The following is a 25,025-nucleotide window of genomic DNA, read 5'->3' on the forward strand; positions in this document are numbered from 1 at the left end:
TGTAATTTGTTTATGAAAAAAAATAATTTTTTTTTTCTTATTCATTAGACTTAACAATGAAAAGTTTTTGTTATATTTAGTATATTAAACATATATCCCTATTGTTATGAAAATGTATTTACAAAAATGTACAATGATAGACCTAGTTTCAGGTGGGGCACTGAGATCTACACTAATTAGACTCACTACCGATTTCATGGTCTACTCTCTTATCACTTGATCGATCTAAATACTTCCTATCCATCACAAATGCATTTAATGTTAGTAAAATTTAACATATAAAATAAATAAAACTTGCTAAGATACAAATTTGACACTCCTAACCTAGGCCTACATAGATTACGAAATTTGGGTTATTTTGAAACAAAACACTAATTATTTTGTTTCACTACATCACTTCCGTGAAAGAGAAATACTTTTCAAAACATGTCTATACCACTTAACTGAATAGTAACTTCAAATAATATTACATACCTGCAACAAGAAACATAAACAAACAAACTAATCAATATGTAAACAACAGCGAAGAAATGACAAGAATTAAAATTAAATACGATATTCTTCTTCTCTCTGACTTGTATCAAAGATCGAAAAGTACCGAATTTCATACTAATCAATACATTGATTATTGAATAGATTAAAATAGAATATTTATTTTTCCAATGAGACATTTCAGTACAAATGTATAAGGCAAGTCACATTAATAGGCAACATTGGGATTTATGACAAGAAGTCTTCTTCAGTTTCAGTCCATTGTTCAGATATAAACATTTATCCACTATCAAATGCTACCATTACTTTCATCGAAAATCATTATAGTTACTTTATAAAGTGGCTTTTTCACAGCGATGTTGACCTCGCTGCAGCAACGATCACCAGTTGTTGATTGAAAGTAATAGACCGTCGCTGCAATGACGATCACCAGTTGTTGAGAGTAATAGACCTCCACTGCACCGACGATCACCAGTTGTTTAGAGTGATAGACCGTCGCTGCAATGACGATCACCAGTTGTTGAGAGTAATAGACCGTCACTGCACCGATCACCAGAACCTCGGTTAAATAGTATCAAATTATGGTCTAGTGTTCATGTGTAATCAATTCCAGCTTGTCCGGTTGGATGCATAAAAATATATTAAATATCCTATACATGTAATTTCTTTTTTAACAACGTAGGTAATTATTTCTTGACATAACAAAACACACTTTACTGTTGTGACAGGTCAAAGCAGTGAGAAGCGAGTGCAGGCCTGTATATTTCCGGCGGCTGGAGCTGTTGCCAGAGGATGAACAGGATGTGGTCCTGACCAAGCTGAGGGGGGCTGAGGCTCTCAATGATACCAGTGTTAAGGAGCAGAACGAACTGCTGATGATGCTACTTCGTGCCCACTGTGAGAGCAAACAGAGCAGACATGTCCATGACACCGCCGAGAACAGGCGAGTAAAGACTTGGCTCACTTTATCATGTTTTCAAAGCAGATTTTGATTCAAAATTCAGTAGAATTAGTATGCTAGTTGTTAGTTTTAGTTATAGTTTTAAGATCAAATGTTTGAGCAATAAAAATGTGTTAATCTATTTTATATTTAATCTCTGATTTTTCTAGAAATGATTTTATGCACATAATGCAGAAAAAAGTTGATAACTATATTTAAAAATAAAATAAAGCATCTAATAACTAAAAAACCCTATTTATAAAACCAGAAAATTGCTAATTCATGGCATGAGGGCTATCCAGAAAGTAGATTGCGTTTCACTCTGTGGCCACTAGGGGCGAGACTAGAGAATCAGCATCAGCATTCAAGATCATAAAGCTCGCTCATTGATCATATTTTTATATTTATTGTCCAATGATACGATTTATATATAGCATGATGTATAATTGATATTCTTGCTTCATTTGCTTGGTACTTTGTTTCAGTGTAGTTTATTGCCATGATAATTTTTTTCCATCTTAAGGGCAGTCAGTGGTTATCATTCTTATTGCACCAAAATGGTCCATTTTTCTAATTTTAGATCAATTTCATTGTCTGATGTAGATGTTTTTTTATCAAGGATATTCAAAAAGGTTAAATGTGGAGAATATAATGCAGTTTTATTTATGACAAAGTTGGTCATACAAGAGAGGCAAACAGAAAAAGAAACAATCAATCTATTTATTTGTTCTATGTATGTTACAGTATAAAACATTAGAGTCACCTCAAATGATATTTTTTATTGATTTCCAGTTTTGAAATTGTAATATTTGCATTGTTAAATCTGTGATATAGTAAATTGTGAATTTATCAAATATTTATTAGTAAACTTATACAGAAAAGTTATTAAATTATGCTGTGACACAAAAGTATCAAAATAAATATTAAGTTCCTAAAGTTGATTCTTGATTCCACCATTTTTCAAGAAAAAATTGGAACAAGAAGCAAAATTTAGGTTCCTTAGTCCCTACAAGGTGAAAAGAGTTGTGGTTTTTCCTGTGTTGTGGTAGTTTTGATATCATCAATTTGCATCTTGTAAGTTTGTGCCATTAATGTTCATTCCGTGTTGAGTTTCATCTTTTCTTTGGATGCAATTTTCGTTGAGTTGTATCTTTTTTGTGGAAGTAGAGTTGGATGCACCACATTTGTTATTCTGTTATTCTATAACCAGAAGATGAAAGTTATACTACAAGACTCAAAAGGATCATTGTGATAGTTTCCTACTAGAATACTAACAAGACAATGAATTTTGTTGTATGTTTGCAGGCATGAGTTCCTGAACCACTATCTGGGCAGCAGTACAATCTTTATGAAAGCCAAACGTTCTCTGACAAGTTCGTTCGATCAGCTGCTCAAGAGAAAGGGTTCCCGAGATGACTTGGCTCCAGTAGATACGTGCAAACCCATTGTCAAGGAGCTCAGCCTTCCCATGAATGCAGCTCTCTGCAAGGTGACGCACTTTGTTTTATAACTGTTTTATGAGTTTGCATTTTTGTGAGTTCATAAAAATGAGATTTTTAAATTCATATTTTAACCCTCTAAGTGGCAAGCGCCGTCTGAGACGTATGATTCACGCCGCCACAGCCATTGCTTCACATTTAAGGCCGTTGTTCCGCAACCGTCCCTTATTTTTAGGCCTAGTTTGAACTATCGTATTCTCCATGAAATTTCCTATACATATCATATAGTATAGTGTGTATTCATGTTACTAATGTTTGCTGGCTTAAATGATTCCGACGGTTTTCGTTTGACCTGGTGGCAGACGAGAGAACAGCTGTCTACTCGTCTCGTCACTGTTTTGTTTGGCGACTTTGCGTACTGTTATTGTCAGTATATTATTGTTTATCGCGTTTGTGTTACCGGTAAATGTTTGGGTTATTCGTTCGTCATGGAAAATGTTGGGGTACTTTGGGATTATACCGACTACACCAGTATGAGGAACACAAACAAATAAATTTATAGAAAAAAAAAACATTATAGAACGAAAAAGCAACTCTTCAATTACAAACTTACAATGATTATTAATTGTTAATGGGTTTCCTGTGACGCCCAGAAAGCAGCAATATCAAGGATGAGTGAGTCTAGTGGATTTCCGCCTTCAGCAGCAATTGCCGACCGCAACGCATATTTTAGATGTAGGCAACTAGTCATGATCTTGTAAAAAACGAATGGCCCCCTCTTCGCTCCTGGGTAAATCCCAAATTCTCAATGTGTCACCCATCACTAATCTATTACACACACAGTAAAATACGGAAGTATAACAAAGCGACACACTCGACAGACACTTCGGCACGAAAAGTACAAGAATGCGGCGCACCAGTTGAATGGGCGGCGAGAATCTGTAGTCACGTTATCTACTAGATCGCTCGACTTTGACCTCTGTCTGAGGATGGGGAGGGGTTTGCGATAAGACAATTCCTGTTTTATATTTACGAAATATACTGTGCTATGAGACAAACTAAGCCACTATTATACTATTATAGGCCCAACACTACTGGGAGGAAAAGACAAGCCCCTTCTAGTGACTCGGGAGTAAAAAAACTAGTTTATACATAGATTTAGTTTTTCCCATCTAACTTTTTTGTTCTTGTAAATAGAAAAAAAATGTATAAGAAGTAATTTGTTTAGAATAAAATTGTGTATATTCTGTGAATTTGACATTATTTTGTAGCGTGAGTAGATTCAAAGTGACGGACAGTAGAACTTAAAAATTACTTTTTCTACAAAAATTTTTTTACACATCTACAATGATATTAATCTGAAAATAATGGTAAGGCACCGAATATTATATTTATTCTTATTCTATAGTTCATAAGGAAAACAAAAATATATAATGTTGTTAGGTTATCACTTAGATAATATTTTCTAAAAATAAGTGTAACGATCACGGCAATTTGCCCAAAAACGGCCTGCCACTGAGACCACAAATGACCGTCACTTATAGGGTTAAACCAAGTCCAATATATACATTCTAATTAATTTCAATACATAACTAAAATTAGCCTCACAAGCTCTTAGAGGCCTCAATAGCCAATAACAAGATTAGAAAAAAAGGAGGGTAAAAAATAAACAAGTACATGGTGCTCAGTAAACTCAGTATGTTTCCAATGTGACAATGAAATTTAAACAGTGTATTTATTCTTAGTGCCATAATGAAACTGTTAAGATAAGGTTCTCAGAAAACCCAATTTAATTGTAGTGCCATGATGAAACTGTTAAGATAAGGTTCTCAGAAAACCCAATTTAATCGTAGTGCCATGATGAAACTGTTAAGATAAGGTTCTCAGAAAACCCAATTTAATCGTAGTGCCATGATGAAACTGTTAAGATAAGGTTCTCAGAAAACCCAATTTAATCGTAGTGCCATAATGAAACTGTTAAGGTAAGGTTCGCAGTAAACCCCGTGTAATCTTAGTGTCATGATGAAGAAGGTGATATCCTACCATGAACAACAAAGCTAGCATATTCTTCCAGTGCCATGCTGAAGCTGGTTAAAGATGATGACCAGCCATGTCAGTATATCGCCAATGGCGCAGTGTAGCAGGTACTACGGTTATCGCAAGATAACTGGATCAAGAAACGTTGAGCGTGGCTGCTGCTTGGATGGGTGACCGCTGAGTGATCCTGTCCTTGCAAGCAGCCCGCCTGCCCGGCCGTTGGTGGTAGTTCTAAAGTCATCTTTAAGCCGTTGGTCCCCAGGTTAAGTGCTAGAGAGGACTTCTTAGTCCTAACTCCACCTGGTAAAATAAGACATCTTTACTTTACTTTTACTTTATAATGCCAATGTTACAAAGAAACTGGTGATTATGAGTGTCAGTAAAGTCATTGTATTCTTAATGCCATAATGAAACTGGTGTGATAAGATTCTGAGTAAATAGGCTATTCTCAATGCCATGATAAAGGAGGTGAGGTCCTATCAAACAGAACAAAGCTAGTGCATTCTTCCAGTACTATCATGAAGTTGGTTAGACAAGATTGCTGGCCAATTCAATAAATAAAGTAGAAAGAGGTTAGGTATTTTAATTAAATTTATTGTAGTGAAAATGCATTTTGTGCTGGTGATGTGGTACCATTGTTTTATTTTGTGTTATTAACAGGACTCCAGCAGCACTGCTTCACCTGCCACCCCCTCCTCCTCCTCTCTGTTATTAGAAGTTCCCCAGACACCCTCCAGACCTCGCAGCAGTACCATCAGTTCTCTCCCTGACACGACGGAGACCGAAACTCACAAGTCTAGCCCTATGATGAACATGTGAGTGACACGAGTGAATTGCCATGTTACCATTCATCTCTTTTACATAAATAACATTGGTTTTCTCTGTGGTTTCCACATATTAGTTTGTCAGTACAACAGAATTTATTATACCATCAAAAATATTAACCATTTGAGTGCCAAATATTTATTGAGTGGGTGTATTGAAAAGTGTATTAAAAAGGTATTTTTCTGGTGAGTGCACCTAAAAGTGCCAGCCCTTTTAAAGGCATTTTGCAAGGTTTCAGTAAAAAATTTACAGTTTGATTATTTAAACAAGCTATCAATATACTTTTTTGTAATTTTACTTTGAAAACTCTGCCTAATTAACATAAAATAACAAAGTTGCTATAAAATTAAATTTAGGAATATCAAAAATGGATTTACGTCAAAAATTTCAGAACTGATTTAAATTTCAGTTTTCAACCTAATTATAAATAAATACCAAAAAAATCATATCCTTTTCTTTGTCCACATCACTGGAAAGTGTATTGAATTGTCTATAAATCTTGAAAAGAGTATATCATTATCTTCAATAATGAGTGAGTTATACAACTTTTAAGAAACTAATGTCGCATTGTTTCCGGTAGCCATGTCAAAAAAATGTTTTATATGTGAGTTCTAGATTGCTTTTCGTTAAAGTCAATTGATCGAAAGTGTACTATAACAATTTATTTTGAAAAGAACAGTTCTTCACAAACAATTTAGTATAATGTTAGTTTAAAAATATAAAGTTTTTTATTTTAAGTGATTTTTTTCCCGAACGTCCGGTAAAATTCAGATGTTGGCACTTTTCAGACAACTTTTGTCGTCTGGTAAAATCGAACATTGGCATTCAAAGGGTTAATCTCCATAATGAAATTTTCTCACTGTTATGTATTCACTTTTTTATAGTGTAAACTCTATATAGTGCTGAAATGTTTTAAAATTCATATCCAAAGTTTGTCAGTTCATGTATGTGAATTTTTCTAGTGATGTGTTTATAGAGACTCATATTAGAGAATTAAAACCGGACCTTTGTTATTTTTAGCTTCTTGAAGGTGGGAAACTCTCCGAAGGAAGAGCCAGAAAGTTCTAATAGACAGTCAGGCTCGTGGAGACAAGCTATATTCAACACTGTGGTCACTCCAAATAAAAGTCTCGTTCAAGGTATCTTTATTTCAGTTTCTTATTTGTTTAAACTCATTCATACACATTCAGTCATTAAGATGTTTTATATTTTGAAGGGTGAGTAGACCCATCATAATGATAATGAATGGTTAATTGAACATTTTATTATATTCTACGTTATAAAATATTAAAACTGTATAGAATAAATTGGCAGCAATCACCTTTTTGGATTTTTGTTGTGATCAATAACCAACAGCCATTTAATGTTACTTATTATAAAGTAGTTGAGCAGTATATTTAGTTGTTAATACTGACTGCATAATTCCTGATTATTTGGAGGAGGATCAATTTTATTGCTGATTAATTATAGATGCCTGTTTATGTGAGAAGTTATTACAAATCTAAAGAATTTTACATTAGCTTGATCAGTTGTCAGAATGTTTCTGTAACAAAAGCTGACATATATTGTTCTCCACATTTGTACCTTTTTATTGTTAAACAACATATTTACACTTGAGATAAAACTGTGTTCTTATTAAAGTACAATCTTGTATATGTCTGTTATCTTTCATTTTATTTTTGTTTTTAACACAATAATTAGATTGACTACATAATTGAAACCTGTAAACAGAGGCTTATAATTTTAAATTTGTTTTTAATTGTCATTATAAGCATAAAAATAACACATGTAACTCAACTCTTCTGTAACTATATAAAAATATATGTACAAAGTGTGATTGGTTAAGAATGATATGGTAAGCTACTCAGAAAATAAAGTGAATAAAGAAGCAAATTTAGTGAAGATAAGATTTAGATCAGACATATCATTTCATGCAGATCAAAAAGTCTCTCATGTATTTATTTTGCTCAACCTTTTGTTTGCCAAAAATTAAATGCAGAACATTTTCATTTATAATTGATTTGTAAAAGTATTTATAAAATAGGTAATGTTTTCTACCCTAAAACAAATATTAGTTGTATAATTCTCTTATTTGTACCCTAGAAAAGAACACGGTGCTGACTTCGCTGAGCAAAAGAGACAAGGCAGATCTGAGAGCCCTGTGGCGAAAAGCAATCAACCAGCAAGTTCTTCTCATACGGATGGAAAAGGAAAATGCCAGGTTAAAAGGTACTCTTCACTGATTTCAGCACATAGATGTGGAGACACAGAAAATTCCCTCCCCACCAATTCTTTCCCTGATCTGTATAAAAATTTCCTCATAATTTTTCAGTACTTTTCTTTGTTTTAAATATTTTATGCTATAGATATATATGTTTTGAAAAATGTAAACTAAAACCAAAAGACTAGTTTAGAGGATTTGGTCACTCAGAAACTGTACTAAACAAAATACAATTGCCTAATTAATAAATACCTGAAGTTTTGTCCCTATATGTTATGTTACAAAGGAGATTGTTGAGTAACGTACATATTTACATGTAACATAGCTATGGTGGGAAGAGCATTGTGAATGTTGAGTTAGCTGTAGTTCACCTTCCGATTAATGCAGATCACTCACTACATGTCACATTTCTTAATATTCACACATGCCTGTCACAAAATAAAACAAGTCTATCACCTACACATTGTTAATACTATAGGGAGCTCATGTGTGGTGTAGAGGGGTAATAGGGAGGGTGGGATGGATTCGAGAAAATTCCTTGAACTAGCCATTCCAAAAATATGCAGTTATAATTGACCCCTCTACCGTAGTGCCTGCCTACCCCAGTGTTACCCCATTGTCCGCACTGTGTTCATGTGTCATTTTAGTCATTATTAGATAACTGTGATGTGGCACTGATAGACAGTGCATTATTTTATCAGTACTCGTAATTTAGGAATAAAGAAATTTATTGGTAATTATCGTACGTTTGACATATGTATATTGACTATTTAAATAATTTATTATTTAACTAAATTTCCTAATTTATTGTAACCGTTACAAGGCGGCAAACTCATTTGTATTTGTGTATTTCAATACTTTTTGTAATGCATGTTCAGTTTAATCCTTTCAGTGCCAACATCCAATTTACCAGATGTTTTTAAGAAAACGTATTAAAAATATAATACATTATATTGCGATATTTCCCTAATTTTTTACCTGTACTATCAAAATAAATTTCTTTCTTAAAAACTATAAAAGAAATCTAGTGTACTTTTTAAATTGAGAAAAGTAAAATATTTACACATATATATATATATATTTTTTTTCCAGTTTCACGTAAGACATAGCACTTTGAATGAAAATATTTCACTGTAAAACATAATATCACTTGTAAGAGAAAATAAAAACTGAACACAAATACAAAGAGTTTTATTAATATTTTTAAAACTGTATAAGTAATGTTAAGTTTTTTCAAAAGCTACATTTTCACTTTTTTGTGTTGTTTAACACTAAATTTAAAAGTAAACAGCTTACCATATTAATCTTACAATATTTTTAGAAATTTTTGTATAATTTGGTTTATTCTTTTACATTGTTTATATGCCAACAAATTTGTAATACATAAAAAAATTATCATGGTATAATTTTTTCATGAACATGAGAATATACAGACATTGCAATTTCTCTGTAATTTTTCAAATGCCCGTATATGTGGAGATTGGCACTAAAAGGATTAAATATTTATTCTATAAAATTGTTTAAGGTAGCTAAACAATTTCCCTAATACTAGATGGCTGTATTAGATTATTAAATATTCTATACCTCATCATAGTTCTGTTATGTTTGGCTCCAGTTATCAAATTCTCTACAGCTCTATTTCATCTTGTCCTATTTGCTAAAAACATTTTATATGATTTTATTCCCTATGATGATTCCCTATTATTATGTTTGTAGTAGTGATGATTTATTACAGCTAAAAAAAACCCTTGCATAGTTAATGGAATACTGTGATCATTGAACCAATATTTTCTTTGATAGGTGTTGCAAGACAAAGTAATTCATAGTAATTTTTATACCAGAATTTAATCTTTAAATTACTTTTACTCTTACTAGGTTAGTTTTTTTTATATATATTCTAATGACGGTGAATCTTGTTGTCTTTGTAGCCCGGCAAGAAGAGGCAACAATGAAACGGATTAAACTGGAGTACGATGACATCGGGGCACTGGGTCGACAGAACATCGAAGTCTGGGAAATGATCATCAACAAGGAGGCCAGGAAGGCAGACGCTCAGATCCTAACACAGGCGATCCGACAGGGTATGTAACTTTTATTTATTTATTGAGTCATGCCTTCCTTGGACCTCAATCTAATTCGGCAGCCATTAGATCCCAGATTGTGTTTAGCGCTTTGGTCTTGTGGTCCAATAAACAACAGACAGTGACATTGAATAAACTGTCTGCAAAGACTTGCAAACATTAATACCACTGTGGTATTACCAAGTAGGTTGTCTACCTACTGCCCCTCAGAATCTTCCTTAAAACACAAGTACAGATGACAGCATACGTGTTGAATGTTATTGTAACTGGAGAGGAGCTTATTTAGTGTACATTTTACTATTGTGAAACATTAAAACGATAAACAACAATAATCAAGTAGCTGACTGACAGTAGGTGGGCTTGTGAAAATTCCCATGTTGAAGGGTTAATATTCACTTCTTGGTCAAATATGACAGACTACTTATTTTGTAATGTGAAGTATTGTAAGAACAAACATATTTTTTTGTTCTCTTAGGACAAGAAGCTTAGAAAATTCCATCTAGTCCTATAAGGACCTTTGCGCTGCTCCTGAAGTGACAGGATATTCTGGATGGGTAAGGTTGGGGGTAGGGGCCGCTTCCTGTCGAGATTCAAAAGGAAAAGTTTAGGGCACTAATCTCAGTCATGGTTGAAGGAGAAGCCAGCTCTGAAACAACCTCTCCAGTCAAAGCAGGCAGGGAGTATCACACCCTTATGTCTAGGCTGCCTCTTAGGGAACGAACCCCACCAACTCCAACAGTCATCTCCCGCAGTAGACTAGACCTATAGAATTGCCCTTGCACCCCATAATCTCGAAATTTGCGGTTAGTGATGTGCTGCCCCTGGACATCCATAAGGTTGCCCAGATTTAAGTGGCACATCGGTTTTTGCTTTACCCAGTGTGGGCTCAACTGGAAGGTATAAACCAGCGAGAAGTGAACCCTCCTGGGGTGAAATACATACATTACACCTGCAGATATTATGGTGGTATCTTGCTAAATACGAGTGTCAAGTTAAATAAGACACAAGGACAGATATAACACACAAAACAGAGTGCTGACTCACTAACTGGACAGAGGGTAGAGAATTCCTGGCGTCAGTCTTGAAATAATTCTCCCATAACGTTTGCTAGGATCGTCGTAGAGATGTTTTGTTCATGTCATTGTGTTTCTTTTGAATTTACCTTTCAAATGACATGTCACAAAATAGGGGTTGCAATTTGAAAATTTAAAGTGACCCCTCACTTTGAAATTTTTACGCTCCAAAAAGTTCAAAAAAGTATTTTAATAAGTATGGTGAAGATTTTACTTTGATATCTTTATGCGTTTGGAATATATCCAGGTGTATCATGACTTAATTTACATCCTTTATATTTATATTTATTGACACAGACAAAGTGTAAGAAAGAGATAATTGTCCTAACTTCGCCAAAATAAAGAGCTTATTCATTCATTGTTTCCTTAAGTAGCCCAGATGTGAGGCCCAATCTCATGGGAGAACCTCAGCATTGAGACGACCGGATCCCTTAATACTCTCTTTTCTGGAGAAGAGGTCTAAAATAAGTTAGATGAGATTTGGATGAGAGACTTTGATCTACAATGGTTTACCTTATGTTACAGGAGTGCCCCGGAGCAAGCGCGGGGAAATCTGGTTGTACCTGGCTGAGAGACACTGTTCTCTGACTCCTCCTTTCGATAGCTCCCGATTCCCCAACTACAACACACACTATGAAGAGTTGCTCAAGCAGCTCACCTCCCAGCAACATGCTATCCTTATAGATCTAGGTATGTATCAGGCTAGTGCTCTTTTTTTGTGTTACTATGTAAATATTGGTGAAATCGATGCAATATTCTTTAAATGTTTTAGCTATTGAAATGAATCTCTTTATTCATTGAATATACATTTTGTATACATTGAATAGCATCAAAAATTACTTAACTACTATAGTTATAAACTGAGAGGTTATAATGTGATAAAATACTCTAATCCTATAGTCAATCTAATCACAAATGCCTCAATAATTGCAGCTTTAGCCATAACACAGATTAATTTTAAAAGTACAGAAATAGTTAACAATATTATAAATAATTAAAAAGAAACATTTTTAAACTATGGAACTAAAACAATAACAATAATAATATATTTCAGTAATCAAAAACAAATTAGCAACAATAATTTGAAATAAATACACAAAACAATCCAAATAAATATATACACACAAAAACACAAATTGATATATTGCTGTTGTATAAATAACTCAGCTCAACCCAGAATTATAAAACTCATCAAATGAATAACATCATTATATGTATAAACAAAATGCTGTTGGTACCGACATTTTATAAATTGTACTTCATTTGTCAGAGTTTAGAAATTACATAATAATAGTGTAGTTTTCACAACATATCAAATAAAACACCAACATAACACAAATAAATATTATAAGTAAATGTAGAGACAAATAATTTGCTTACATTTCTTTTATGTGGGTGTCAGCAACTTTGTAAAAACCAAAATAACCCATTATATTTACTCTAAAAACTCGCATTCTTTGCTTGGACACAAACAAATCACTATACTTACATTTAAGTAACTATTTTAGTTTTTTTAATATATTTAGTTAGATATAACTTTTGTAATGCACTGTAGTGTTTGACTGCAACTAATTATGTGTTTGATTGCTGCAGGACGCACGTTTCCAAACCACACATATTTCTCATCCCCTCTGGGTCCAGGACAGTTGGCTCTGTACAACCTGCTGAAGGCCTACTCCCTCCTAGACCCGGACGTCGGTTATTGCCAGGGGCTCTCTTTTGTTGCGGGCGTGCTTCTCCTACACGTAAGCACTTACAAGCATACCCAAAAATGAACCGTAATAATTCTGTGGTTTTAAAAAAGCCAATGTCAAAATTAAGGGACCTAGAATCAAACCCTGTCACATCCACTTTTTGTCCACATTGAGTTATACATCCTATCCCAGTACTTTCAAACATGCCGAATTCAAATAAACCATTATTTTTTAAATAAACCTGCCACTTCGCACTGTAAAAAAATGTCAAAAAATTAGTGTAATTTAACTCTGATGACACAATACAGAATTTGCATCATCTAAACAAATTTATTACTACACCTTTATGCCTTATGTGTTGCCTATGTTCCTGTAAAATTGTTAGTTTTACAACCCCTTTGAAGTAAAATCATAGTTAAATTCATTTTAAGATTCAAAACCTGCCACATCCTTAAGTGAAGTATCAAAACTCGCCGCATCCTTAAGTGAGTATCAAAACTCGCCACATCCGAATTTCCAAAAACAATTTTTCCTCATAGTAAGTTGATAGTTGTTGATATTTTATAATTTAAAATTTTAGGAATTTTTTGGTAAAAACAGTTTTTTATTGTGTTTTGCTGGGCCTATTTGTTACAGTTTTTGCCACTTTACCAAAAAAGCATGCAAGTGGATGTGGCGGGGTTTGATTCTAGGTGCCTCAATTGTGCAGTTCAATTATAGGGTACTGTGTATTGGAACACTAAATTAGCCCTCTCCTGGGCAGGTGCAACGAATCTACACCATCCCCGGGAACCAGGCGCTGCCTTCTACTGTGACCTAGGTTTTAATATATGAAACGTTAAATATGAAACAACGTTACATCATTCCACTTACAGTACGGCAGTCGTTTGTTATTTCAGTTTCTTCCGACTTGTGTTGCCAGCTCACATAATTATTTGCAAGTTGCCATAACTAGTGGTTACTGAGGACATTAATTTTGTAGTTTTACCAGTAGTTTGCTCGTAATGAGCTATGAAGATTACAGGTGCATAATTTATATGAAAATCCAATTCTTATTTCATTTACTACATTAATCCTTGTGAGGTTATTAAATTTTAAAATACAACCAAATTATAGAGAATTTATTGAGCTTTATAAATGTATATCTCATTGTTTTGTTCTAATAGAGTTATTAAAATGAGAAAAATGTTATTTTTACAATACACAGAGAGAGGACGAATTAATTCAGCTCACTAGTGACCGAAGAGCATTACAGTAATTCATCCATCCACAAGAGGGTTAAACTTTAATTTATTGTGGACCTTATTATGTACTGACCTGTTAATTCGTGTTTTTTATGAACCCAACTGACATTAGCTTTTTTAGCACCAAGCCACAGAATATTAGTGATATCGGAGATGTGCAAGTACATATTTCTATCATTTTCAATTGTTAAAAGTGCAGTACAATTAAGAAAGGGACTTTGCTTGTATATATAAGAAAATAGTTTCAGATGAAAAACAAATAATCAATTCTAAATGTTCGTATAATGCAAATTAAAAATTATATATATATATATATATGCGTGCGTGCGTGTGTGTGTGTGTGTGTGTGTGTGTGTGTGTGTGTGTGTGTGTGTGTGTGAAGTAGAGTACTTTTGTTTGTCTGATAAACTGTTTGATATCTCAAGAACAAATAAGGTATAGATGTAAAATTTTGCATGAAGCTTAATTTTTATATAGGCAACATCGAGTACGATCATGGTGCATGTCCTACCATAATTTGGCTGAGCATTAGCAAAGCCTAATTTTCCATAGGATATCTTGTGGATGGATTATTGACTTTGAACGCTCTCACTAAGAAGGCTGGTGCAATTCTTCTTCTGTCTGTTTTCCTCAGAATATCTCGAGAACGAATTGAGGCATAGACTTTTGTACGTAACGTCTTTATTCTACTTAGATAACATCATGTTTGATGATTCTGTGTCTGTCTGTCTATCTGCAGGATACCTTGAGAAAGAAATGAGCTAGATTTGACATTTTACGTGAAAATTCATTTCCACATAGGTAACATGGAGCTGTTGATGGTGCATTTCTCTCCATTTGGCTAAAAATTAGGATCTCGTTGAGCTGTAAAAATTCCTATTCTATCTGTTTGTTTGTTCATCTGTTACGTACTTACTTTACATGTCTGGATTTAAAATTTTGTCTTTCAAAAGTTAGCCACCAAGACAGTTTTGTCATTTGCCTCTAAAAGGTCTTTCATGTTGCAAGCCTGGTCCAACCTGGACAGCACCATAAACGCACAGAATGCTCTCATCCGCCACCAGAAAACTCCATCTCTGCAAATTCGTCTTGTACTTTGGTGTTTGTACCCTCATTCTATTTAGTGTCTTCACACTATAAAAGGTAGTTCTCTGCAGGTGTCAGTTCTTCTGTGGGTGGTGTGGATGGGTTTGTAAGAGAGGATTACTACCTCACTGTGCGATTGCTTGCTGGCGATCCTTCCAATATCTGTATCCTACCAAGAAAGCTCTTTTCGAATCGCAACTGTCGCTTGGCAGGCTAATGACCATGTAAGAGGTGACGGGGATTGGTCTCTTGTCTGATCCCTTTTACATCTGCAGTAACGTCACACCGGATTGATGGATAGGTGATCCCTATAATAGGGTACATCTTATGTACTGGAGTTGGTTCCTATCCTTGCCATGTTTTTTCCGTAATGTTGACCTATTTTGTACGTGTGGACCCGTTCCACACTGGTGCAGCATATTCCGCAGCCGACACACACTGAGGGCCAATGCCGAGGTTATCAGGACTTTTGGGTTTGCACCTCAACTACCACTGGTTAATTTTCTCATAATATTATTCCTCAATTATATATATTCCTCCTTTGTTGCAATGCAGTGTTGTTTAAATGTCAGAGTGCGGTCCAGTGTGATCCTCAGATATGTGGGTGTATGACAATGCTTGAGACGGTCACCTCTCCACCTCACATTTAGCTCACGTTTGGCTTCCCTGTTGTTTAAGTGGAAAGTACATATCTATGTTTTGGAAGGATTTGGCTTGAGGTTGTCATAGTAGGGGCCGAGATCCTGCAGGACTGTGGTTGATTTCCGTTCCACCTCCTCAAAACTCTCACCCTGGGCCGCAACTCCCATATTACCAGCGTAGATGAACTGACTTGGTGTTTGACAGCGATTAATCGTTACTGTAGATGTTGTACCGGGCCGGGGCTAGATTACTTTTCTGTGGTGGGCCATTTTTTTATTCCTCCATCTACTTTTCCTCACTTAAAGACAGATAAAGTCTCTTGCTATGCAGGAAAGTATATTGTAGACTTTCTTGAGGAGTCTACGGTGGTTCAGTGTGTCATGGGCAGTTGTTAGGTCATTGAAAGCCACCCCAGTGATCTTCTTCCTCACGAATCCATCTTTATTGTGTTGGGTTAGGTTTAGGATTTTACCACAGCAAGACTTGTCTGAATCCTGCCTGTTGTGGAATGATTTGTTGTACCAGGAAGATTGTAATTCGATTAAGTATCAGGCATGCCAGAACCTTAGGTGGCATGAAAGAGATACCGGGCAAAATCTTTTAGGGTCGTTAGTATCTATCCCGTGTTAGACCAGTTTGGCCACACAGGTTTTCCACCACATCTTTGGAATATGCAGTTTTGCCACGCATGTTTCATCAGGTGTAGTAGCCACTGCTTGGATTTGTTTTGACCCAATTGCTTCTTAATAGTCCCAACTTTACAACACAGCTCAGAGCTAATCAGTAATATAATTGCTATACTAAAACTGTAGATAGCAAAATTGGAAATGAGAAAAATGCAGGAGAGTATGACAAACAATAATACTGTATTTGGACTCTGTTGCTCCTTATCTTCAATTTTACTATATGTTTAGATGAGCGAGGACCAGGCGTTCTTCATGCTGCGCCACCTGATGTTCAGGCGACAGCTGCGAGCCCAGTACCTGCCTGACATGGTGGCACTGCAGGTGGCGCTATACCAGCTGTCCCGGCTAATACATGACCACCAGCCTGAGTTGTACGTCCACCTTGACCACCACGAGGTGGCACCCACGCTCTTTGCTGCTCCCTGGCTACTCACCGTCTTTGCCTCCCAGTTTCCACTCGGCTTTGTGACACGTGTTTTCGGTGAGTCCTCTGACCATTCATCAGTATGAATTACTGTAAAATGATGAATTTCTCCATAGATTTTCTGCTTTTTCCAAATTTGTGTGAAACAAACATAATACGGTCAGTAAGCAACGTTTTTCTTTCATAAACCAAAGTATTTATTTTCTTTAATTTTTTATGTAAATAACATTAAAACCATGATTGGTCTCGACTCAATTTTACCAGAATTCTAATACAATAAGCAACCTCAACATTTCATCTTCTATAAAGCCATATCCTTGCAACCCGAAAATCATGACCTCATGTGAAATCATGGCAATCAATGTGATAAACACACAAATGCACAAAAATGTGTTCTACTGAAAATTAACTGTTATACATTGGATAAGTTCCTAAGTACATACTGTTAAGTATAGGTGAAATTAAAAACCAATTTCTCTCTGCAAATACGTTTTTTTTTAATCAAAAGTAATATCATTAAATTGAAATTGTGTAAAAACAGCAGAAGTATTGAGTATCCTCAATACCATTAGAATTAATTGTTGGCTGAATCAAAACTCACTGTTGGATCATGATTATTGTAGTATAACATAATCAAGTAGTACATAGATTTAATGAAATATTTAAAATATTAATTAGAAAAAATTAAAAATATATTAATAAAAAATATTAGAATTTATTTATAAAGTGGTAAAACAAAACAGGAATTGTATGTCTAGTGCTTAACTGAGCATATGAATCATATTTAAATTGCTATGCATATAATAGTAATAAATCTTCATTCACAAAATTAATGTACATAAATTACACTTATTACGTGTAATATTTCAATTTATTCCCATACTATGACAAAAATTATATTTTATCAAAGTTTTTGGGTGATCTCTTAAAATATAATTTTGGCTTTTATCGTAATATCCCTTTTTAGATTCTCTCTTGCCATGACCAAGAACCCAAATAAAATATAATTTAATACATTTTTGTTAACCTCATTAAATGTTTTTTGTAATTTGTTAATTCCAGTAATTTGAATGTTTTAGTTTGTAACCAAAAAAATATTCTATCCGGGCTCACAAGGATAGATCCGAGAAGAAAGATAGATTTCATATTGGGCCCTGATCTCTAAATGTTAAACTGAAGATTCATTATTATTTTAGATGTTCAATTTGCACAACACTGATGTTGTGATGATTTGCAATACCTTTCAATGTTGGTATGTTAATTTCGAAACTTCATAATCTTGAAACCTTAGGAGATAAAATATGTTATAACCATATAAATTTCTTTGTCAAAAGTGGATTTGACTTAGTTGCAATTAATTTGAAATTATGTTTCTTAATATTGTCTTTAAATGGTTCAATTAAATACTTCTGCAACTTAAAAAACGGCCGCCATCTTGAAACCTTAAGAATTAATCAAAAGATAAATTAGAGTAAATGTTGTATGACATTTTTTTTGAAAATTTAAAGACAAATAACAATTTTGATTTGTGTTATGAAATACCCGAGATGGAAATTTTGGCCAAATGTGAATGGTTGCCATCTTGAAATATTTCATTGGTTAATACTTAACTAAAAATCTTATCCAAGTGATATATAATTACTGCCACTGTACCAGTTTAGTCTGAATCTATTAGGAACTTGGTAGTTATCGATGTCACAATTATTTCTTCAGTGTTGTGTACTACTTAAAACTTTGTGCACCCGCTATTTGCAAGTTTAGTCTTGATATTTTAAACATTTCTGTAGTTATCACTTCAAGTTCCCATTATATTGCATAAGTCCATACATACATACACACATATATTTCAATTTGGATTTTGGAGTTCATTATTGGAGAAAATTCAAAACGTTTCACGGAAATTTCTTTGTGAAGCAATTGCAATAGGCTAAATTCTATGAAATTACTTGAGACTCTAACATCATTAAACCCTAAAAAAATTGAATTTTTTTATTCATGAAGTTATATTATGAAATAAAAATTTATTCACCCTATAAAAGTAGTCATAGTTGCATTAAAAGGTTACACAATGAAATGTTGACAGTTTTTTTCTTATATTTAGATCATTTGGCCTAAATTATATGTTAACTTCTTTTACCAATTTTTTTACAGATGATAAATGTATTGTTAAACTTATCTCAGATTTTGTTGCACAAACATTACTGTATGTAAATTTCGGTGGTGTTTGCAGACCTGTTGTTTCTGGAGGGCAAAGAGGTTCTATTCCGTGTGGCTCTGGCACTGCTGGGACAACACAAGGAAGGACTGCTGGCGTGTGACAGTTTTGAGCAGATCATGACCTATCTCAAGACAACTGTGCCGCATATAGACAAGCCCATCATGGACAAGATACTCAAGGAGGTGAATATCATATTCATGTGTATGAACCTGGAACTGTTTTGTCATTATAAGAGAATAAAACTTTAAAATAAAATGTTTAGTCACCTCTGAATGATATTATTAGGTGTTATTTTATTAAATATTACAAGGTGTGGCTGGAAAAAACCGGACTGAAGATGATATACATTTTTTCTTGTAAATATTTCAATTTGATACTTCAATGTACTCCTTCGTCTCTACATGTGAATTTTCCACTATGTATTTTCCAATGGTGCAGATCGTTTTTCACAAACCTGCTCATGACTTCAGTTGCTTTTCTTTGATTACTTCAACAGTCTCAAATCTCATTCCTTTCGAAGTTGATTTGGTGTTAACGAGTAAAATAAATCACAGGGAAGGTGAGTAGGGTCACTCACAAAGCATGATGAACTCAGACATTTTCCTCATGGAGGACCCATGACTTGTTCTTCCATAAATTGTTCTTTGTAACACTCAAGTTGGCAGTCAGGACGGTAATTTAGTAATTCTGATTCACTGTTTTCTTCTTTGATACCCTACCATCAAACACATTCTCTTTGATATAAATTTTGTTTAAAAATTCGTTGCCACAATTTCACTTTTTGCTTTTTTTTGTCAAGGGATTTTGTATTGTATCGAATGATGTTTAGTTTTGGAATTGTAATTAAAAAACACAATTCATCGCAAATAATGATATTTTCTAAGAAGGTAGGATCACTTTCGATGTTTTCTAGAATGTTAGAAGGAATCATTCTTCGGCACCCTTCTGTTTAGGTATGAGATACTTTGGAACTAGTTTTGAACACACTTAGTTCATGTTAAGAATCTGCCTAACACTTCCCTTGTTAATCCCAGTTAACTCAGACATCGCTCTGATAATCAAATGGCGATCTTTTCGAACAAGGTTACACATTTTTGTTCAATATTAGCATCACTTTTTGCTGACGATGGTCTGCCAGTGCGTGTGTTGTCACTCGTGTCTTTGCGGCCATCTTTAAATAGTTTTCAAGAAAACTACTCAAACACTTGTGTTCGTGATAAACATTATTTGTAACTGTTTGTTTGAAGTTTATTTTTGACAATGGAAGGATTGTAAAGGAAACAGGATTTTTCTGGACATTTGCTATCGTTCATTGATATAAAACAATCCGTAACACTATGTTTTGAGATCTGCAATCTGATCTCTTCCTCAGGTGAACACCTAACCTAACCTAACTCATAACTAAAATCTAGGTTAAAATAAACAAATTGTACCAGAGTGTTGTGACACACATAAGTCAGGAACCTCAACAACCATGCTGCGTGTCAAATCTATGTTCCATAGTAAAACATTTTACATTTTCAGTTTTACAACCTTTAAAGTGTGAATTTTTTATTATAATATTATTATAACGAATATTGAATATATTTCATATTTGTAAGTAGTTATATAGGTGATAGAATATTGGCTGAAGTTTTCATACATACTATAAATCATCTCTATATTTCCTTAATGGACATGTAAATCTACATTCTTAGATATTCTTTGTGTACTAAAGAAGATAAAATTTACATTGTGAAATCACTTTTACAGTTAGTATTTTTACTAATTATTCATGTAAAGTTAATGTCAGATTTCTATTCAAGATTTTTATTGTTGTAGACTGTACAGCATAACAATGGTCAAAGGTCACTAAGGCTAGAATATTTTCCAGTTAAAATTAGATTTAACTACATCAAAATACTCACAGACCTCATATAAACAGTTTTCGACTAGGAAGCTCTTAACTGCTGATTTCAATTTATTGTACGGCAATTTCTTGATATTATTTGGTAAAACATTGTACATTTTTATACCCATGTATTCAAAACTATTTTGTGTACTAGTATACATACATCTTTTGTGTTTAAATTATTTTTATATCTTGTGTTAAAGCCGTGAATACTGGTTGAATCATTAAATTTATTAATATTTTCTTTAATATACAACAACGTTGAGAAGACGTACAATGATGGCAATGAAATCATTGTTATTAAGATAAGATATAGTTGGATAGATATATAATATTAGTTTGTTTGGTATCAGTTATTGCTTTGTTTAGACTGAAATTAAACAGCAATATCATAAATAGAAAGTTTACGAACAATACTACATGGCAAATCTTTAGTTACTGCTGATTCTGAGCAGTTGTTTTTGTTTTACTGCATTTGGTTAACAGCAAGCCCTCTTGTGTCCAGGTGTTCCTGACGGACATTTCGAAGAAGCTGCTGGAGTACGAGGTGGAGTACCATGTGTTGCAGGAGGAAGTTAACACTCCACGGCCCGAAGTTAAGAGGGTCAAACAACTGGAGACCGCCAACAAGCAATTACTGGTGCAGAACAGATGTCTTACCGAACAACTTGAGGTACATTTAGTAGTTCTAGGACGTTACTTTATTGTAAATTCTCTAGGATGCGAGCGAGTTTTTAGAGGAGTTTTGTACTGTTGTAGATGGCCACGAGCAACATCAATCGTCTGGAAACAAGCAGGTCAGCACACATGCTACAGATCAACAGACTGGAGTCACAAGTTCGCAGTCTGGAGGTGACAGTAACAACCCTTGGTGGGTTCATATCGACACTGGCCTACAACAACAGTGACCTTGAGATTCCTGGCGAGATACTCCGCATCATCGCTCAGATCAATGTCTCCGAGAGAAAGAGTTTACCGAACAACGTAGTGCGAGCAGGGATGGTCACACGTAGTCTCCCGTTGAAAGTTCACGATGACAACAGGATAAGTCCACAGAAGGATAAGAGGTCCCCACCTCCACTTAAGGCCACAGCCAGCTCGCCCAACCTGCAACCGAAATCCTCCTTCTTCGCCAACTCCTTCAACCAGATACAGCAGCAGAGGCTGGGGGACAATGCGGACACTAGCCCTTTAAAGGGAATGAAACAGTCTCTCTCCGATTCCAGTAGTCTCAAACTGCTCATGAGTGCTGAAGGCGGAAAAGAATCGGCACATGCAGGAATTGCCAAACCCGAGTTGGCAAAGTTAGGGAGGGTATTGACAGAAGACGACAGGAAAGCTCTACGCTTGATGAAAGAAGATTCAGAATCTTTGATCAAATCGAATTCAATGCCTACTAGTGATAGTAAACGTAAAATTTTAAAGAGCTCTCAGAGTTCGTACGAACTGGGGAAATCAGAGTCAGCATCTGCAATGTCGGATCTTCCTTTAAATTCGGACACTGTAAATATATGTTTTGGTGGAACGACAAAACTGAGAACAATTCGACCTTTAAAAACAAGAAATGAAAGCTGTAGTAGTCTACCGAGTCCATCTTCCAGTACAGGATCTCTCTTTGACGTTCAGTCACCAAATAAGAGAATAGAACTGCAGATAGTTGAACCCACCGATGCCATCTGCACCAACAACCCGGTGTTCGAAGAAAGTCCCGATGCTCTTCTATTCGGTGGGAAAAATCTGCCAGTGGAAAGAAATTTCGAAGTGAAAGGCAAGGAAGCTGAAAGAATGATCAAATCCCAAGTGCCTGCTAAGCAACCTAGTTTACTGACCTAGCTTTCACTATTCAGAAAAAACTATCAGAGTAAAAATGTACTCTAACTGAATGAGGTGCTACCCTAAGAATACTGTGCCAAAGTTTGTTGTATAGTGGAATTGTTACTAAGTACGTAAGTTTAATGTCATGACTCCAGATTTAGAATACAAACCCCTCTCTTAATAATTATCTGTAAGTTAAGTTACTGTAATCATAGATAGGAGCACAATGAAGATTAAAAACTCAATAATTATAGTGTCTAATTTTCTAAACAGATCAGTAAGTAGGATTAACAAAAACGGCAGTTTGATCACATATGACTGAAGCGGTTTCTAGTGACACCATTAACATATCATTAATTTAACAAAATTTATAGGTGTATTATCAACACCCCGCCAATTCAGTAGTCTTCCAGAATATTTTTGTACCTTTATCCACTTCATATAAGTTAAGTATACTTTTGTTTTAATGAACTGTACAAGTAATGAATGTACCTCTTCAGCCAATAGATAGATTTTATATTACAATTATTGTGGATCTTTATGTAACATTGTCATCTGAGATATTTTACTGTGTGTATACAATTTTCAATTGATTCCATTGTTGACATTTTAGTGATGTATTTATCACTTCAACATCTCAATATGCGTATTATCCTTGTTTTTTCATGAACCTGTTTTAATTGAGCATAATACGTTTGTATTTATCATCCATAGCGTGCAAATTTCTTGCTGAAGAATTAAATCTATGTGAAATTGATGTATACATTCTGATGTAATGTGATTTTTGTATATTTGGTTAGTTTATTATTGTAGTATAGTAAGGCTGTATTATTATTCTTTATTAGAATTTTGTTTAGGGATTCAATCTTTATTTTTATATTTACAGTTATTAATTTTGTATTGATTGTTGCTAAATTTAATGTAGGTATAAATCCAAGGTAGCTCTATGTTATAATATCTCATTATTAGAGTTAAACCAATAATCCTAGTCAATTGAGGTCAATTTAACTAACCAATTGTGATTAATAGTAAAAAATATAGTGTACCTTTAGTAGCATAATATACATAGTCTAAGTTTGTCTTTCAAGTGAAACATTCAACAGAACTTTTAAAATCTGTACTCCTAGAAATAGAAATGGTCAGGATTGAATTTAGATTCTGGTTGGATGTAATGCAAAATCAGCTTAGTCAGCTTGAGTTTTTCCACCCTGGGGTTATGTTTACAATAAAATCAGAGAATAAATATTGGTTTATTCATGAACATTAAGAATTATTTATAGTATGAATAATTGGCTCACATTCGGGTGAAATTCAAACTGTTTTCATTTGTATGAAAGCTTTTCATCAGTTTCATAAACTCTACCAGGCTATGACAGGATTTCTTAAATATATGAATCTACACTCTATATAAAAATCCAGGCATAATATATTACATTGTACAAAACCAACTGTTTTTGTACTTTAGCTAAGCTCCTCGTATATGGCGTTTAGAACCAGTGAAAATGAAAATGATTCCATCTTTAGAATCCATATTTATAAAGTTTGTTGAAATCAGAAGTAACAGTAACGTAATGGACTAGTAAGCAAATTTAGTTGAATTATATCAAAGTTAAAATAAATAATACATAAAAATTCGTAAAATATGAAAATATATTTCCATAATAAAAACTGGATTTTAAAATTGGAATTGATTGCAATTTTTAATGTAATTGGTTTATTATTACTAAGTGTAAGAATAATACCTGGTAAAAGTTGTTTTAAGCTAATGTTATACACTTCTAGCTTTTACATTTTCACCAAAAAAATGTTAAGGTGAAACTTCTATTTGTACCTGTGTTGCAATTAAGTGAATTATTTCCTGATTATAAGGCAATAAAGTGTACTTGAATGTTGTTTTCAAAGTGAGCTAGACACACTGGCAAACATTTTGTATCCCTCATAAAATGACTCATTGTCATTTCTATAGTATATTTTATTTTTTAGTTTAAGTTAAAAGTAATATTAAGAAATTAGCATTATTTCAATGTTAATCATCCCTGGATCTGTCATTTTATTTATTTTTTGCATCAATTTTGCTACTTATGTAGCTCTTGAAGAGTAACGGAGTATTATTACTGTTCAAAAATCATTGCTATGAGTCATTGAGAAAATAAAAAACATTTTTGTAATGGCTGAAAAATATAGAAGATAGCAAAATAAAGTTTTATTTACAACAAA

At 34.0% G+C, this 25,025-nt stretch overlaps 1 protein-coding gene across 1 annotated transcript in view; it reads left to right on the forward strand.

The window, feature by feature from the left end:
- The window catches only part of LOC124356669 (TBC1 domain family member 1), a 99,190-nt gene extending 74,165 nt beyond the window's left edge, over positions 1 to 25,025 (forward strand). The window contains 12 exon segments of the mRNA XM_046807801.1: positions 1,235 to 1,435; positions 2,738 to 2,921; positions 5,569 to 5,723; positions 6,754 to 6,872; positions 7,837 to 7,962; positions 9,883 to 10,035; positions 11,634 to 11,798; positions 12,702 to 12,853; positions 16,689 to 16,941; positions 19,115 to 19,284; positions 21,499 to 21,666; positions 21,753 to 25,025. Of these exon segments, the coding sequence (XP_046663757.1) occupies positions 1,235 to 1,435; positions 2,738 to 2,921; positions 5,569 to 5,723; positions 6,754 to 6,872; positions 7,837 to 7,962; positions 9,883 to 10,035; positions 11,634 to 11,798; positions 12,702 to 12,853; positions 16,689 to 16,941; positions 19,115 to 19,284; positions 21,499 to 21,666; positions 21,753 to 22,826 (2,920 nt within the window). The 3' untranslated portion in view covers positions 22,827 to 25,025.

This window comes from Homalodisca vitripennis, chromosome 3, assembly GCF_021130785.1.
Source record: "Homalodisca vitripennis isolate AUS2020 chromosome 3, UT_GWSS_2.1, whole genome shotgun sequence".
Lineage (NCBI taxonomy): Eukaryota > Metazoa > Arthropoda > Insecta > Hemiptera > Cicadellidae > Homalodisca > Homalodisca vitripennis.